The sequence below is a fragment of the Rhyacophila brunnea genome, unplaced genomic scaffold (assembly GCF_057557595.1).
Source record: "Rhyacophila brunnea isolate RB1 unplaced genomic scaffold, BYU_Rbru_1.0 scaffold_23, whole genome shotgun sequence".
In the NCBI taxonomy this organism is placed as follows: domain Eukaryota; kingdom Metazoa; phylum Arthropoda; class Insecta; order Trichoptera; family Rhyacophilidae; genus Rhyacophila; species Rhyacophila brunnea.
In genome coordinates this window covers 12,488,626-12,508,490 of record NW_028232893.1, presented here as the reverse complement: position 1 = coordinate 12,508,490, position 19,865 = coordinate 12,488,626, and the positions used below count along the sequence as shown (strand labels likewise).

Below are 19,865 nucleotides of genomic sequence, written 5' to 3'. Positions count from 1 at the left end.
GCCTTCATATATCTACGTAGTTACGTGTTATTATGTTTTGTTGCAGGAGATGTCAATACTTAACGACAGCTCTAGTGATGATGACGGTAAAGAAGCGAAACCGATGCAGAGCGTCATCATACCTGAGACTGATTCCAGTGACCAGTAAGTTCGATCATTATAACATGTAACATACGAAATTTCTTAGCAGTGTATTTCGAAACAGAACTGATCAGTGTTTTTATTTAAACACTACAAACATAGTTACAGTGTGACCTCGATAATTCGAAATCCAAGGAACCCTAAAGATTTGATGCCGAATTAGCGAAAATCACTATAAATTGAATTTTCTACAACACTATTTGTGTATGTTTGACTGACATTAATTACGATTTATTGATGCTTGAAATCACAACGCGCACTGTTTTAGTTTAGTTAATTAAAGCCAGGATTCATAACACTTTGAAAGGGTTAACCTTTTTACATCCGCGGACCATAAAAAAAATAAAAAAATATTTTGCGGACCATCGATATTGGAATAAAATAATAAATATTTATATTTACACTATTTTTGAAACAATTGTCGAAATATAATACAACCCCACTTCAAATGTTGGGTTTCTAGGTAACTATTTTTGAACTGCAGAAAATTTTTGCAGCCCACTCAAAAATCTTCGCGGACCACCGGTTAAGAAACTATCCTATGGATTGTAGACCGTAGGGCATGGTTGGTAAACCTTTACTCTTCTTTTTTGATCAATTATTAAATATTTTCAGATTCAGCACTTCCAGTGACGATGAGAGCATGCCGGTGATCAAAAACATCATCACGAGAATGCCAGCTAGAACAAATGCAAAGAAGAAATAGAAAATCTACGGCATGTTATATCTATTAAATTTAATATTAGTTTTATTTCTTAAGTATTACCCTTGAATACCCATTTAACCTATTGGACGTGTAATTAACCTGAAATGATTTAAAAACAATCCTCTGAAACTGTATGTCATTAATTTACTATATTTTGTTTCACGTCTGTTGAACATTGTTGATTTATTGTACAGGCGGTCCTCGACTTTCGTAAATTCTGTACAATTCACTATTTTTCATACATTTATTAAAATTTAGATTCATGTCGATAATGCAAAAACTGTATGTTACCATGCAGTCGCTTCCCTCTTCTCCGCTCACTAGAGGTGGGTAAACTGGTCGATTTTGAAGACTAAGTACACTTACTACCAGTATATAAAAAATACTTAGTATCGAAACTTGTTCCAAAGTACTTACTAGTATTTGGAATACTATATAGAGCGTTTGGCGTGCGTATGCGACATAAGTCTCATACTCAACTGGAATTAAAACAAACTCCATATTAGTATTTGAAATATCAGCTTCATAAGAATCGCTAAAAATACACTGAGCTCCGCTTTTCCAAATGTCCCATTTATTATAAAATTTTAAACATATTTTGAATTCATGAGTTGTTTTTCTGTTAGGTTATAATATTCTTCTTAACATAAAATGAATAACAATGATTTTTTTATTATGCTAAACATGTTTTGAGCGGTCATAACAAGTCAGTGCGGCACATTCCTGAGGAAATGTGCTGCGACACAAAATTTATGACCTATTGTTCATACATAAGATTATGTCATTCGAATGCATAGGCCATAGACTAATAAATTAAAATATACTTGTATTCAATTGCTATCTCGCTCGCGTGCATTTAATGCCAATAGTGTTGAAAGTCTACCGACTGGCGAGTAACTCGCGATGATATCATCACAAGTTTATTGGGCCACATATACTGAGTATGGGTAGTTTCATCTGAGACTTGAGTACACAAATTGGTGACAGTATTTCCAACTCACCTCTACCGCTCACCATCACTTTCTCAAATAAACATTATTTATTTGTTTTTGTATGTGTAAAATATTTCGCCCATCTAAATTTATAAACATGAGTGAGAACCGGAGAAACTGCAGTGTTGATACGGAAAAAAAGAAATTAAGGACTCATAAACTTCATAGAAATAATTTGGCATTCTGAAAGTGCGAATCTTTAGCTTTAGCTCGGCCGTTCGTACGACTCAAGCCGGTCTACAAAGGGAATATACCTTCAAAGATTGTTTCCAAAAGACACGGCATAGAGGTGGACGAAATGGAGAGATCTTTGCCATCATGGATGGATGATCAACATCAAAAAGATGTCCCTATGAGTTTTCAATTATTCAAGCTAAGGCTATCAGTTTGCATGAAGATTGTAAGACTCAATTAAAAGAAGATTTTAACGTTTAATTTCAAGCAAGTAAAGGCTGATTCGATAAATTTAAACCAAAGTATTCTTTCTTCTTCTTATTGTGCCATCCCCTAGGATCCCCGAGGTCGGCCACCATCAAGGCAATCTTATCTTTGTCGTCTGCTTCCCGGAACAGTTCAGTGGAGCTGCACTCGTACCAATCACGGAGGTTCTTAAGCCACGAAATGCGGCGCCGTCCTCTGCTACGCTTCCTATTGATCTTTCCTTAAATGACAAGTTGGGAAATGCTGTATTTTTGTCCTCTTATAACGTGGCCGAGGTGCTGTAGTTTCCTGGTTTTGATACTACGTAGAACTTCTCGGTCCTTCCCCATTCGATTGAGAACTTCAACATTTGTCACCCGGTCAGTCCAAGGAATTTTGAGGATGTGTCTATATAGCCACATCTCGAAAGCTTCAAGTCTCCGTGACATCTCTTGGTTTAGCGTCCATACTTCCATACCATAGAAAAGAATTGAGAGAACATAACAACGTGCCATACGCAATCTCAGACCTAGGTTAAGATCTCGATTGCTAAGGAGGCGTCTCATTTTGAGAGAGGCGATCCTTGCGATCTCAATTCTAGTTTTTATTTCCTGAGACTGGTCCCATTTCTCATTGACCCATGTTCCTAAATATAATATTATAAAGTATTATTTACATAATATTAAATTCATTGGAGAAGCTGTCAGTGCAGATAACGATGCTGCAAATAAATTTATTTCCTCATTGTCCAAAATATTTTTAAATACACTTTAATATTTTTTTACATTGCTCTACTTTCTTACATTACATTCAACATTCCGACACATTTTTAGGAATTAATTATGTATGAAATTTGAGGACCACCTGTATTGTGTATTCTGTTGGATGTTGGCTAAAATGTATTATACTTGAATTATACAAGCAGACTCGTCGACTCACTACGACTGTCCCGGAACGAGAAATGTAATTCTGAATCGGTTCGTCAAGTCGTGGGCGATATGTATAGAAAAAAATCTGTGTCAGACAGATCCAATTCGACGATTAACGTGATAAATTGTTTTGAAAGAGTGAAGGAGGAGTTCCTCACGCCCTGTCAATGCTGTCAGTTTGTTGTTTGTTTTTATTATGATAATCGTCCGACTTAATTAATTTTTTTAATATTCAATAATAGACAATAAAAGTATCTGTACGTCCGTTTGTTCGGTTATAACTCAAAAACTGTTTACCAACAATGATGAAGCTTGTGCCAATAGACTTGTAATAAATACACTCTCATCCTGATATTTCAAAAGAAACTTCTCGAAAATAATGCATTTACAATAACATGATTAAAGTCGCTGGTTGAGAACTGTGTGCCTAGAAATCAAGCAAAGTATTAATTTATCTACATTTTCTTTCCGTATTACTACATTGTATATTATTATGAAAGTTAAATAGTATGCTAATATGTACAATCAGCAACTTGCTGCAAAAATGCATGTTGTTTTTCCAATGTGTATTTGTCCAATGTAAGAACCCAATTGGTTGGAGGAATGGCTTACAACTGTTATTCATAAAAAAATCAGTTATACAGCCTCCACTCTGTGATTATCATTAACTAATTTATCTTTACTTGTAATTCTTAAAACTGTCTAGCAATATAACATAATATGTTATGAATCAATCAAAACAAGTGTCGAGATGCTCAAAATTGGTATCTGAATCGTTCTGTGTTTGCTATTTAAGGTTGACAATCGATGTGAGTTGTCGAATCTGCTATTCTGGTGATGTAATTAGAGCATGATGTACCCTTTTCATGTTACCTATAGAAACTAATTATTCTTTTTATAAAAATAAATGTCATAAATTTTCTTTATTGTTGAGTTACAATTCTATAATAAATTGGCAGTTGTATAATATTTTGATCCAATGATTTTTCTATCGTAATAAATAAATTCATTGATATCAGAGAATATGACATACTGTTTTATTTTTACTACATATTGATACCAGATGAACACCTCAAAGGGCGGACCGAACCATCATCTTTCCCAAAACACCAGAGCCTACGTCCACTCTTCGCAGCTCTCGCGACCCTCAGGAAGCAGAGCCTACCTCCACTGAAATTTCCGACTTTAAAATTCGTCTGCGCCCCCCGCCAAAATTCAAACAGACTTGACACAAGCTACCAAAAACGGCCGCTCGAAACAGCGCTGCCACGAGACAAAGAAATCCGTCCTATTGAGTTCTTTCCCTTTTATTTATACAGCATGTAATTGTAAATTGAGTATTGAAGAATAAACATCTCTGAAGATTAACATCCATCGAGTCTTATTACTGACATAAACCTTCCACTGGACCATGTGTTGGATCGGGGCCCGTTGGTAAGGATTTCCGTTGCCGAAAACATAACATGGTTAGTGGGTAAAAATATGAAGCAAATTTTTAATATTTTAAAAAAATATATAAGGTGAGTCGGGGTAAGTGTAACTTTGAGGTAAATGTAGCTACTAAGATATCTCAGTATCTACTACAAATTGAATGATGCTATCTATGGAAAGGTGATAGCAAAGTCACTGATTTATAAAAATAATCAGAAATGGTGACGATACCATGTTTTTTGAGGTGACTACATGGATTATTCTCCAGGCGACATTTTCAAGTCGACGAGTGAGATGGTAGCTGTTACTAAACTATTTTTTAAAATACGGAAATCTGCACATTGTGGTTGTAAAATTTGGTGAGTATATGTGTTTTGATACACTGCTTCGCGTGTTGTTATTGTTTTACTTATTGATAAGCATTTTAAAGCTTTAATCGAGTAGACACACTTTCTCCACGAAAGTAAACGCGTAGGGTAAGTGCACCTTTGTTTTGTGTCACACTTCCCCATATATTTTCTATGAATTCGCATAGTCATTATTTTAACTAGTGATGGGACACGACGCATTATTTATATTGATGGAAAAAATGTTTGTAATTGAAATAAAATATTTATAATTTTATTATTATAGTTTTATGTTAGCTAAGTAGGTACTAGGACGAGTGCATGTGTTTCAATTTAATACATAAGTTTTTAAAATAAGTGCTTATCTAACATGTGATAATTAATGTGCATTTTTTCCACATGTAAACATAAAGGAAAGACAGATAATGGAGCTTACGACCAAGGAAAATTACAAAAAATAGTTGAATGTGTAAAAAAACAATATATTGACAGGATATGAAGCTGCGAGAAAATACGGCATCCACAATCTACAATTATTGCTCATGTTCACGAAAGAAGAGAAGACAGTTTTAGCAGAAGTACAATATCACCCAAAGAGATTGAAACTTCTTTGGCAGAACATTTGCATACGTTGGAAAAGCGTGTCTCACAAAAAAGTGGTCCTCGAATTAATTGGACAGTTTGTTAAAGAAAATAATATTAACACACCGTTTGAAAACGAACTACCCGGACACAGTTGGCTTAGGTATCTATAGGTTTCATTAAAAGAAATAAGTTATCATTTAAATATGATGGTTACTTAAACCCTGACGGCTAAAATTATTGAACATGGAACATGCTTAGCCCACTGATTCTCTGAATGCTGGTTGTCCAAATTCGAAGGAAAATAAAATAAATTGCGGGGCGCGGGTCACACGTCATTCCCGAAGCGCCGTTCGCGGCCGACTGAAGCCACTCCAGCCAGCGCCGCGCTACTTTCGTGACTTTATTGTTTTGTTTTGATAACGAATCCGCCCGGGTGGTCAAGACAAAAGCATGTTCCATGCTAAAAACCGTAAGCCGTAGAATATGTTCGCAAAAAGTTTGCGATCCTTTTGTAATAAATTGGTACTATAACTTGTCTTATTAAACAGTACAATCATCAACCTGAATTTAAAAGATTGCCCACAAAAGATATATAATGTTGACATAACAAGTTTTTCCCATGATCCTTCAAAAAGTAAACTCGTTAGTTGCATCGGATTTCCGTCAACTAGGATACGTTAGTTAATAAAAAATACGTCGTTTTTGTTTCGGACATCACTAGTGCTTCATACATTGGTATGACACACTTAACCCAAAAAAATGTTTTAGTCAATTTTTGTTGAAATTGTATTCTGTAGTTTTAATTCAAAACTCAATATCAATTAAATGAAATATTACCTTTCTATGCATGTAATACGTTATGGTTTTGAACTACTTTTGGAATAAAGATGAATTTAGTTACACTTACCCCAATATTGGGGTAAGTGTAACAAACTGACTAGTGACCAGAAAATATTAAAATGTCGTATTATAGTAATATAATTTGATCCTATGGTAAAGTTTTCAACTGTTTAAAACACACCTATTCATCATGAACCAGGTTGAAATTCATCTCATTGAAATATGTCACACTTACCCCGACTCACCTTACTTACCTATATAGATTATGATACGTTTATTTGCATATGTATGTATAAATACAAATTTATTCTATTTTTGCAAGTTTTTCAACATTAATTGGCAAATACGTAGTTGTCTTAAGTCGAACACATGAATCAAGATTATCTGGTGTTAATCGATTTAGCCGCAGAGTATTCTCTGGACATATTTCATTTGAGAAAATGTTTGCTTGCTAGAATATGAATCAAATGCTGATAATAGAGCAATTAATACTTATTCTTTAAGCATGAAACTTTTCTTGGTAATGGCGCCCAGCATGAAAATATTGCATTCATGTGATCGTGTTCTGTGTTTTCAAGATGCTGGGGAAGGTCTTTCAATTTATTTGTCCACAGAACTGAACATTTGAATTCAATGTCTTCTAATTCCAGATTATTTATTTCAAGATATTCAAAGCTCAAGCTTCTTGGTGGGTAACTCAAAATGTTGTAGTGGGTAAGTGAATTACCCGCGGGTAGTAGGTTGCCGACCGCTGCTCTAGACAGTTTATTTTATTTCAAGTAAATAATTATGATTTCATATATTTTTGTTTCGACCATGTCCGATCCTAATAGGATCATATGGGCCTCCACAGAGTAGTATTAACAGATTGTGTTTTTACGAGAAATGGATGTCAGCCACTTGCTCAACCTATTAGGTCCATACCCTGACAGACACAAATTGAAAAACCCATGTGGCCGCGCAGCTAAAGCGTTGGACTATAACGCCGTGGGTCCCAGATTCGAATCCTGGGTCTGGCAAGTACACATATTGTTTTTCTTAATTAAAATAAATTTAAAAAATTCATTGTGGTGCATGTATCCACTCAGCCACCACGTATACCTAAAAATGTCCAGTGGTATGTCCACACTGAAACCTTATTTTAATATTAAATTGTGGTAACACTTAAAAGAAGGTGGATGTCAAAATATCTGATCATAAAATGAAAGATTCGTGTTAAAATGTTAAATTGCCACTGTTGACACAATTTTGCGGAGTATATTCCGATATTTGTAAATGTGAGTATTTTTATTACTTTCTGATCATTTTTGGTAAATATCTTTCTGATTATATGCGTATGTTTAGGTTAGAACTAGTCACATGAACGTGAAGACATCAGTCAAATTTGTAATGTTTTTTGCACTCTTACAATATGCTTTTGTATGTGCCATTACAAGCCGAATGCTTATTATTTATAATTAATTTCAAGTAGTACTGAAGTAATAATTAATTGGCAATGGCCTCCATCAATCGGTCAAACAAGCGATGTATACATTTATAAAATCCCGATCGAAGTATTCAACTTCCAAATGACAACACATTTACGCAGAAAGCGTTTGTATTTTATTGCGTTTTAGCGGCAAACAGTGTAAACGACTTTTGTCTCATAGTTTCTTTGTTAGCACAATAATTATCGTAATGAAATATTCAGAATCACTGTTTACGTCAAACAAATTTATTGTATAAAACATAAAATGTAATTAAGTAACTATACATAGTTAATGCCTAAAAATACTGAATAAGATTAAAATTATTTGCAAATAAATTGTAATTATCAACATTCGTAGTTATTATATAACCCAGAAAAATTAAATCTATAGTATAAAATAGATTCAAATAACTTCTTATACCGTCAAGCATTTCATCATTCAATGTTCTTTATTTAAATTCTTTAAAGGAATTATCAAAGACAATTTAACATAATATTTTTACGTGTATGGAAAATTAAGAATATGTTTGCATTTCGCTCAAATTGTAAATTTACGGTGAATGTATATTTATATAATACAGTTTTGTCAATATAATCCTCTTAATGTAAGAGATTTTATACTTTATACCTATCTAGGGAACTCTCTCAACTTCTGGCTGGATATATAATTAATTATTCAAATGTTGATGGAGCTTCTGCAAAAGATAGTTTTAACAATGCTGTGTAAAAATACTCATTAAACCAAATTATATATTTTTTGGATTAAGTATAATGCATTAAATGTATTATGTAACAATCTTTTGTCTATTATTATTTGTAAAATAATGGAACACAATATGTTAATAGTCTGCTGGATCTTCTACATTTTTAAACATTCATATGGTGGCAGGTTATTACTGACAGAACAGAAACACAATCACAAAAATTCACATCAGATTTTTTTTTGCATGACACTATATTTCAATAATTTACATTGCTGAAATATGAAAATATTTGAATTTACTCCTATGTTATTTTAAGTTTATTTTATGACCGATTTGGTAGCACCTGTTATATCTGTAAAACATGCCGCCGTATTCGCAACAATTCATTTTCATGAAGTTAAACTTGGATTATAAATCTGTTCTAAGCTGCGGCGAGTTTTAATTAAAGATGTCTATTTGGTGGTACCTTGATGAAACTTATACACATTAAGTATGTATTAATAGTAATGTGAAAGTATCTTTACATTTTGTGTTTCATTATTTTATTTTATTCATTTATAATCAAGAACAGTTAGCAAGTACACAACATCAATATCTATTGTTATTCTTGGAAATCTAATCTGACTGAACATTTTAAAGCTTCCTATTCATACGCATTGTCATACCTAATCTACACATCACCTCGAAGCCTTACTAACACACCAAACGATAAATCTGTGATCTCGGGTGTCGTCCGGAGGAAAATGGCAGGTGGAAGTTTCCGTCGCGGCGGAGGGTCCGTATTCCAAACCAGGAGCACGCAGGAGACCCCTCCCCGGTCGCCTGGCCTCGCCCTCCACCACTTGGCCTCAATGACCAAGGAGCAACTAAAGGTCGAGTGTCGCAAGAGGGGTCAGAGGATATCGGGAAACAAAATGGAACTGGTACATTTTCCGTTTGGAGTGAAATGTATTAGGTGTCTTTGTTTGATTTCTTTTTGTCGATTATTATTATATTATTACCCTCTCTGTCTCTGTCCGCTGGTTTGAGTTTCATTTATAAATGATAGCACATGTTGTCGAAGAACACTTTTTTGTCCATGCTGATATCTAATAAAACTGTACAAATCTGATGCATGCCCATCTGATTAATGAAGTTTTATGCAAGATCTAGACACGTAAAACATTTGTTATTTATTAATGAAAAAGAAAAGAAATATATAGATTGATGCTTTTTTGACAGTTTAGAAGCAACATTGCGTTAATTAGGTATTATTTAATGGGACTGTAATAAATTTTAGAGACACATAATAATGTAATTTACGAGATGCGATTAAATACGATTTACAAAAAAAATATTTCCGTTATATTTATTAAATTCAATGATTAACTTATTAATTGTGTTGTAAAATAATATTTTGCCCTATCTCCATTATAGAAAAACTTTGTTTTATATTAATCAGTGGCGAAGGGTGGAGGTAGTTTGTTAAGATCCAACATAAATAGTGCACACTAAATTTTGTCATTCAAACGTATTTGTTTTCATTGAACTAAGAACACAATGTGTAGATAGTGCTTGTTAGTTTTTAAAATTCAATTAACTAAACCCTGCTTAATCCAAATCATAGTAGATAATAGTCAAAAAATATTCAATTATCTATAAAATATCTAATATGCTATTAATCCATACATAATTTTAGATAATTTATAGATAGAAGAATATTTTTTATCTATTATGGTTTGGTTAGGCAGAGGGCTTAATAAATTTTAGAGAACTAACCGACGCAATCTGTAATATGTATTCTTAATTTATCGAAAACAAATAAGTATGACTGCAAAAGTGTGCACTATTATTGTCGAATCGCCCATAGCATACCTAAACTATTTTGGTTTGGCTTAGGCAAGGCTTAATTGCATTTTAAAAACTAACTAGTACCATCTGTAAATTGTATTCTGAGTTTAATGAAAATAAATATGTATGCCTGATAAAGTTTAGTGTGCACCATTTATGTCGAATCTTAACAGCCTACCTCCACCCCTCGCCACTGATTTTAATTATAGTATAAGCGGACCGTATTACCGATAGCTAGGGCAGGAAATAATGAAATGTGGAAGGGGCAACGAATGAGATGAGGCAATGCTACATGCACAATCTAAACGCAATCGGTGATAGCAACCATAAATAATAATTACGTTAGTCATGCCTACTTGGAAGAAATTGCATTTGCGCATATCAATGGTTGAGCAGTTTCACTGTATTTTTCAGTTCTACATAGTTATTTATTTTTGACTGAAAATTTTTTCTATTTATCTGATCCTGCTGCCATATTTTTTTAGTAATTTTTGGGATACTTTTATAAATAATAATATTGTTTAAAAATGTAGTTTCTAATTTAAATAGCGATTCCATTTCAAAGTTGCCTCTAATAATTCTGACAATGTGAATTGACAAATTATATTATTTTTTATACTCATGAGTGTCAATTTATATGCCTCGTATACCTGTTCCAGTCCTATTTAAAACGTAAAACTTTAAAATAAAACATTTCAACGGTTCCCTCAACCAAAACTAAGTTGGGTCTTAATAGTATTAAAAGAAGAACTAAATATTTACAGTTAATACAAACAATCACCGATTCCAAGTCATGCTCTATCAATGAATCTACAAATATACTATAGGGGTTTCCAACCTTTTTGTGCCCTAGAGCACATTTTAAAATATCGGTAAGGCGGCATCATTACATATTGTTCAAAGCAAATCTATAGTTGGACATAGGTAATAAATAATACACAAATATAATTATTGTTTATATTCTGTAAAATGAATACATGGCATGTGTGCCTCATACATATAAAGTAAACGTTATATTAAAATTATAATATCAATCTCAAAGTCAGTATGATCTTCCCGATAGTAAACAATCATAAAGATGCTCATTGTGAGTCGAGATCTATATTTTGATTTTATTATATTCATGTAATCGCAATGGTAAACAAAGAGAAGAGAAGTAAAAATGAGAGGTCAGAGTTAAAATAGCTATCTCGCTCCTCCCATCCAGTGCTCAAGCAGAGTAGCCAGACAACATAAACATGTCGACTTATGCTGACAAATGAGTTCGAATAACGTATATATTTATTAAATAAGTTTTCATGAAACTCATCAAAATATAATTTAAATTTTAAAAATTTTGTCGAATAGTGGCGGGCGCACACAAATCTGTCAGCAGGCGCCATTGCGCCCGCGAACACGGGCTTGGGAATCTCTGCTATAGAGCATAGGTTATAGACTACAAAAAAAGAACACAGCATTGAATTTAATTGCAACGTGATAAAGTATCTCTTCGAATGTGCCTATCATTTATAAATGACGCTTTCTATTTACTGATAGTTGTTATTACCTACCGTGATTGTTATAATTTTTTTAATATTATTTTGCAGTAAAATGCCTTTCTCTTATTCTTGCACCGAGACAAATCGCTACCTATCTATTTTATATATAGCAATCATTTTAGAATTATTATTAATTTAAGTGTTAGTATTATATTATGAATGTTCACTTAATTATTATCCACACTACTGTTATTAGAATCAATCATATTGTTTCACAGTTATAATCCTTTGCTGTTTCCATAGTGATGCATAAGTTGGTTACTTAGGTAAGAAAACATCGATTTGATGAATGTGTAAAAGCGGGGATTTTTTGGTTCCGCCTAATAGGAAATCACTCTGATTAATAATAGGATTAGTGGCAATCTGAAATTAACATAAATAAACTAATAAAATTAGGCTATAACTATTAAATTTAACACTAATAAAACAACACTATAACTTTTACTTTTAAATTTATATAATAGTTTATTTCGTATAATAAAATTTTATTTTATTCAAGACTGGTTTTTCTAATCAATTGACAATGCATACATTTGTTGGTTGGATCAGGCTTGATTTTAAATTAAAAATAAATATGGAAGCAACGCAGAATAATATTTGCTATAAATTTAATTAACAATGTAATAAAATGAACTTTCATGGACAGCAAATTTAATAACAGTATATATTTCAGTTTTAGCATGATGGAACATGTTACATAGTAGATATTTTAACATTTGTATATTAGGTATTTATTTCTTGCATGTCTTTAAATTTCAATTTCTACACATGTATAGATAGCATGAAAATACTATAGAATTGCACACTGTTGTAAATTAAATATTAATTATTAAGGTATATATTATTTAAACTCATCAATATGTATTTTGACCTTTTGTTATATTATTTTATGTGATAATACATACTATGGACATTCTTCATTCTACGATGTATGCAATTTTCGTATCTATAAAACGTTACTAGGGATCAATGCCTAATTAAGACACTGTGGCAAAGACTCATTACTTAACGATTATTTACCTTTAGTTACGAGCATTTGACATAACATCGTAAATTATTTATTTATTTTATGTGTCTATTTTAAATCATTGCGATGTTTAGCAAAATAATATAGGTATTATGCGACCAAATTTTCTCTGTTGGCTGTATAAAATTAATGGGGTGTAATTTGATTTCTAAATTTACATGAAAAAGCATGACACCATCTAGTAGACGATTTTCAAAGCAGTACACCATTCGAGTACTATTCAAGATAAACTGTTGCTCAAAACATACTTGGTATGGGGAACTGAATAATAATTTAGAAATATGAATTAACACTCCATCGAGTTAGTACTTGTGAAATAAAAATATATCTTGTTCAATATCTCCATAACAATTCGACAACTCTGATGGTATTTGTGAGGAATACTATATTATAGATCTACAAATAGATTATTAAGATTAGCCAATCCAGTGCCCATATATGTGTGCATATTGTGTTTTCATAGTATGACCTCAACCATGCCAAAAATGGATCTCACTACTTATTATGCCATGCAGTTTTTTTATGAGAGAAATAACATTTATAAAATTAATATGTGTCATTTTTTATTTACGTTTGGATGTGATCGTTTGATCCACTCACTGATTTAGGTCTGCAATATGTCCATTATTCCAGTGCTGCCAACCCTACTCGTAACGCCTCAGTTATATGTATTTTCAAATAGTGTATGTTCTATAATGAACGTTGCGTTCTCAAATCTTGCGAGTTATTCTTTGAAAATAAAAATAGCATACCTACCATAATTCTAGCATTATATTATGATTTTGGTTGCGTGTAAGATAGTAAGTTATATCATAATTCTAGGAGAAAATATGCTAAAAGTTACTATAATTTTGATGGCCTAAATACGAAAAATAATCGTGTAATAAATAATAAGTAAAACTATTATAATTTATACAAGATTTTGTACTATTGTCAATAAAACAAGATGGCAACACTGCGGAAGTCAAAAATATACTTAATAATAACAATCTCAAAAACTGTTATTGGGCATATTAAAGTGATTAAAAATAATTTGTTTGTCTGTACTTAACTATCTAAAAATAACATATCATAAATTAACTGGGTGACAGTGAAATTATTTTGTTGTTCTGAACAAACTAAAATGGAATTTTAAGGTAGGAAGATAATGATAGTTGAAGCAGTACTGTATTTAGGCGTTTGGCAATTTTTTATTATTTGAACTCAGCTGACAATATTAATTTAATTATCATCAACTTACCTGCGCATCTATTCTATACACAGTACTGCTTTCGGCTGCTATCTAGGGTAGGTTTATATTGAAGTTTTATCACTTACTGTTACACTTACAATAAGTTAGCCGTCTAAACAGTCAAAACTGTCTTTCTCGCTCTAAAATTTACCACAGCTATAAGAGGTGCTATTAAAGCATAGTACTTATTGTAACAAGTACAACTAACTTATTGTAATTGTTGCTATTACTTTGATACAAACCTACCCTAGATAGCTGCTGTAGCGGCCGAAAGCAGTCTTATGTATAGAATAGATGCGCTGGTTGACTTTATCATTTAATTTGATTGATCAGTGGTTTTTCTTAGGTGTATCGACACATGTTTGGCAATCGATTACAAATATTTGATGTGTATAAATTTTATCTAATACTCTCACTTAGCTGATATATGTAATCATGTGTGTTGATACAAAAAAATTGAAATAGATAATAAAAATGATAACTGAGGTACAGTAACACTGGCCTTACTTAAATAGTGTTCTGCAATTACAACTAAATAAACTAGGTATACCAGTATAAATTCTTGTCTTCTTTTTTACCACAACGCTGTGGCAAAACTTTATTACTTATTGGAATAATAGTTGTAAATGTAAATTCAACTGCAGAGCATAGATTGATTGAAAACGTGATACTTTTTATCATTCCATTGTCCTGGTCGTAAGTCCTTCCTTTCTGAAAAAATTAAAATAGTAAGCAGAACAATGCATTCAGAAAATTGTTGATTATGTGAATAATTGGCTGAAATTCTCTTTATAGAGACTTTCCATTCATTTATTTAACTTGATCTGAGTGTAAACTGTAATTAAATTTTGAAAGGCACTGTCTTAAATACGTCATAATAATATAATGCAGCAGTTTTCGAAGTGTGTGCCTTGGCGTCCTGGATTGTCGCAAAACATTCGAATATTTTAGTAAACCCAAGTCTCGATTCAATATGCTGGTGGACGGGGTGACAATATTAGGTTTGCGTATGTCAGTACCTGTTTTGTTTAGGCAATTATAAAATTGCAATGCAAAATAATGATCTTCCCTTATGGTACACTTTACGCACGGAGTCCAATGACTGAAATGAGGGTAGCTGCACCTAGTTTGATTCCAAGAATTGAAAAACTGTGTGGTTAACTCTTGCTCATCTGTTCCTCCGATTGATTCTTTAGATTGTCTTGAAAAAATCTTTATACTTACACAAAAAGCGCTGTTAAAATAAAATTGAAATAATTATTGTTAAGTTAATGTGTGTGTCAAAAATATTTAGTACTGGTAGTATAACATTGTAAATATTAATGGTAGGCACCTGATTTTATTGAATTATGTCTCAAACTCAAATCCTTCTGATATGTATCATAGGCCACAGGGGAATATATTTTTGGGTCCAGTGGTATTTTCAACAAAGAAGTTTTAGAGCTATAATTGCAGCTTCCATTTTCATGGATAAATTTTTCAATATTTTTAAGAGGCGATAACCGGATTTGAATTATTTAGTTTATTTTGAACAAAATTAATTAGAATAAATTTTTGTTTATGGTTTGTCTAGTTTCTGAATCTGGACCTGTGCTCGAAGAATTTTTGTAAACAAATAAATTATGCTTTCAAACTCTCACTTTAGGCGCAAAAAAACATAATAATACCGTTTCGAGGTTGTTGCGAGCCGAAATAACCGCTGCGGCAATAACTTTCGATATACCGGTTTTCGGTGAATTTTCGAGTAGACGAATAACTCGATCAGCTTATCAGCGCGCCCGAAATAACCGATTCGCAAACCGGCCGTTACTATTATCATCGGAGAAACGTCATTTTGACGCAGCGATGCAAGGAAACGAGATGCCGTTTTCTGTCGGTTTCTAGTGCGGAAAATAAAAATGAGACGACGTGTCTATCTTGGATTTGATTTCATGGTCCACTCCACGCTACCCGAGACGTCGGCCAACCGTGGCCCGCCGGCTAGATTAATTTAATACCATTTGACAGAAGCATTGGCACTTCGTCGAGGACGGACATACACACGAAAGTGGCCTGACTTTAACTGGTCCGCAAAAAACACGTGATAGTATATCTACACACCACGTTTAATCTATTTTTATAAGCGCACAAAAGCTAGCGGTGTCACGGAACTCGTTTGCTACTTTATATCGTGTGATTTTTGCAGTTATTCATTCATGTTTATGCAGATTTCGTATGGCTCGCGCGGCATCGCACGCTTTTCAATGTCAGCGCCGATCAGATGTTTTGTCTGAAATCGATTTTCGTTTGAAATTTTGACAATTGTGTTTTCGATTATTTCAGCCTACCGTCGGCCGCGTATTTTACCATTTAACTGGCCGCGCATCGTCAAATGTGAAAGTAATTGCAGTTTATTGATACAATCTGTTATAAAGTTGATATTATTTGAAAGTGCTTCGTAATCATCTATTCAAAATCGCCAGTTCCGCACGAAAACATTGATAGGAACTTTGTATCCAGGCAACCGCACGAGAAGTAAATATTCGGACGAAAACAGTGAGTTATTATTAGATTATCAAGAACTGATTATAATTAATGTAATTATTAATTTCGTAATTATATTATTTGATTACATTTTATAGTCAATAACACGTAAATACGTACGTCTAACGATATCGTGCGTAAAAGTACACGTCAGTTTATTGCTCGACTTTTCCAATACCGGCAGTCGCCAGTCAGTCTTCGTCATTGAATTATTTTTAAATATCGAATACTCCAATAAATGAGAAAAAATGTGCTTTGTAATGTTTCCATGTATCGCCATCGCGTGTGTGTTAATTTGTTAAAAGTATTTTTTAATTTTTATTTTATGGCTGTTTTGTGATTGTTTTTTTGTTGTTCGACATAGATTCGAAGATCGGTCGCCAAGTATTTCCTTGCTTCACGATGGACATGCACCCGGAAAATTGTCTCGACCTAAATAAAGACGTTGTCATTGAAATAGGAGTATGTTATATTCTAAATTAGAGTTTTAAAAATAACACGTTTTGTTTTATGGTTTTTCTCCCTTTGGTAACATCCTTTTTAAATCCTGTTTTTTTCGTACCCTTTTACATGTCCATAAACTATGCTTTTTTTACCCAATAATTATTGTTTTTTTTTTTTAAATATTTTTATGATTAATACAGTAATAGTACCTACCAATGCATACTTTATTTAGCTAACTTGTGTGGAGTGTATTCAAATAATTTAATACTTCTATTTACACATATTTTACATTTTAAAATAAGCAAGGTTACTTTAACATTTAGGTAGGTATGTAAACTGGAAAAATTAAATGGGGATTTTTTGCACATATTTTAATATAATTGTTAGGTAGTTTAGACTTTTATTTTTAAATACAATTAGCAGCAATCATTAAATACATAATTTGTATTAACTATCACTAGTATTTATCCATACACTGCTTTATGTATGCCTTCTGAAGCCGCTTTAATTTAAGTACTTACTATTTTATTTGTCAGATTCTCACGTTTAATCCCTCCATTCTGCTGTCTGCAATTTTGAGTAATGGTTCTCAAAGCCTCTGTCATAATATACTGACTTTGAAAAAATCCTCTATTATTCCATGATAATGTAGTTCCAAATGAGAAGTTCCACTGCACCATTGATAAATTAAATAATAAGTAGGTACCTAGATACTTGTTAAATTCCTACCTGTCTATTAAAACTTTTTTTTTGAGCATGTTCGATCCTAAGAAGATCGTATGGGCTTCCATAGAGTGGAGGCTTATTTGTTTTTACTATGAATGGATGTTAGCCACTTGCTCAAACTGATAGGTCCATACTCTTGACTCCAAACACATAGTGAAATACAGTAGGCGCTCGGTAATCTGGCACCCATATTTTTTCACCTATGCCGGATTGTCGGAAATGCCGTATTATTGGATTTCTATGGCAGTTTAATGTGAAAGCTGCCAGATTATAGAGCAGGAGAGCTGAGTTGCAAAATGCCGGATTGGTGAACGCCGTATTACCGAGCACCTACTGTACAATGTGTATTTGCCAGATCCAGAATTCGAACCTGGGACCCACGAGAATATACGCCGACGCGTTAGCTGCTCGGCCATCGTGGGAGTCAATAAGTACCGAAACATAAATATTATTTTGATGATTCATCAATTGAATTATACTAAAATATATTCATGACAAAATCTCATAACAGTATTCAATAAAATTATTATTACCTATTATGCGGCAACATTTATTTTAAATTTACATTTATTTTGCTTATTCATCTGTTAGCTAACCTATATTATTGATTCACACATTCATAAGAAATCTTTACTTAGTCAACACTTTATTGTACCAGGTGGGTAGAGGAAGGACAGATTCTTCAGGCATTGCGGCAATAACAAAATCACTTTGGAACGGTGTTAGTGTCATTTGGAAGTAAAGATACCAACACCCAAATGAGTCGGCCACACCGCCAGATGAATCTGACACCATTCTAGCTAAAAATATTTTTTTTTAAGTTACAGAGAGGAGGTATTTTACCAGCTTATATCACAAGGATAGATTGGTATCCATTAATTCAATCCGTAGGGTCCATGTACTGGTTCCAAACACATATATTGAATGATAATATGTAAAGTTTACCCAGCTGTGGGATTCTTACACCCGAATCTCCGATGGGGAAGCGAGTATACTAACCACTTTCTCAACGGGTGCAGAAATTTTGTCATTCAATTATTAGCTTCTTCATCAACAGTAAATGTCATGAATTATTAGTCAAGAATATAATACAGTGGCGCACCCAGGATTTAATATTGGGGGGGGCCCAAGGAAGAGAATGTAAATTAGTCTCATAGGCTCTTTTTCTTCTCCTCGTTTATCGGTCTTTTGTCTATTACCTACACCATGGTCCCCACATGCTGAAACGGGCCCTCAGACTAGAATTGGCGCCCCCCCTACCTACCGCTAAGATTAAAGGCAGTGTGAAACACTACATTAACGTTTTTCAAATTGTGTTTTAGTTCAAATTGAGGGTACTTATACAGTGAATTATTGGCGATTTTTAATACATCTACTTTAATAATGAAGCTGTCGAGTATCGACACATAATAGTCAAAAAATATATTGCACAATTATATAAGTAATTGAAAATGTTCATGACCGTGAAGTATATTGGCGCCGCAGGCGACTTTTTTACTATTAAAGCTAATTTATGGTGTGTGTTTATCTCACTTATCTCGTCAACCCGACACGCCGGGCCCCCCACAGCCCCGGCCCCCAGGCTAGAGGCCTGTCAGCCCTCCCCAGCCATGACCTACACCACTCCGGAATTCGGGTAAACACCGAGAATTTTTTGACAGTTCCATTAAGGATTGGGTTTTTAAAAAACCTGAGATTAGTGTTGTGTTAGAAATTAAAATCTAAGAATTTTTTCTAAAAGGGGTGCTGGAGAATTACAAATCATTTTTTGCCGTGTTTTTAGGCCCCAAGGTATAGTTTATTGGCTTTAAATTTCAATGTTTAAAATCATTCTGATAATTTTCATGTTTGGGGGGTGCCAGGGCCCCTTGGCCCACCCCCTGGGTGCGCCACTGATATAATATACCCTGAAACTTTTTTTTTGTCGTTGACTATTTTAACACGAAACATAGTTGATTTGTACCAGAATCAAAACATTCACGT

The 19,865-nt window shown here is 33.3% G+C and overlaps 2 protein-coding genes across 5 annotated transcripts in view; both read left to right on the top strand.

Moving 5' to 3' along the window:
* Cap-G (Chromosome associated protein G) overlaps positions 1–4,560 on the top strand; it is a 36,974-nt gene extending 32,414 nt beyond the window's left edge. The window contains exons 22-24 of one of the 2 annotated variants that reach the window (XR_015071139.1): positions 47–144; positions 757–1,010; positions 3,118–4,214. Coding sequence is in view for 1 of the 2 variants with exons in the window: in XM_085950151.1 (XP_085806277.1) it covers positions 47–144; positions 757–847 (189 nt within the window). In the remaining variant the exon portion in view is untranslated. Of the gene's footprint in view, positions 1–46; positions 145–756; positions 1,011–3,117; positions 4,215–4,251 lie in introns of those variants that run through there. The other variant, XM_085950151.1, reaches the window with a different exon arrangement.
* A 2,974-nt stretch (positions 4,561–7,534) lies between these two features.
* The window catches only part of Tango5 (Transport and Golgi organization 5), a 42,908-nt gene continuing 30,577 nt past the window's right edge, over positions 7,535–19,865 (top strand). Inside the window, exons 1-3 of one of the 3 annotated variants that reach the window (XM_085950204.1) lie at positions 7,535–7,668; positions 16,512–16,724; positions 17,077–17,174. In XM_085950204.1, the coding sequence (XP_085806330.1) occupies positions 17,115–17,174 (60 nt within the window). In that variant the 5' untranslated portion in view covers positions 7,535–7,668; positions 16,512–16,724; positions 17,077–17,114. Of the gene's footprint in view, positions 7,669–15,637; positions 16,725–17,076; positions 17,175–19,865 lie in introns of those variants that run through there. The other 2 variants (XM_085950205.1, XM_085950206.1) reach the window with 2 other exon arrangements.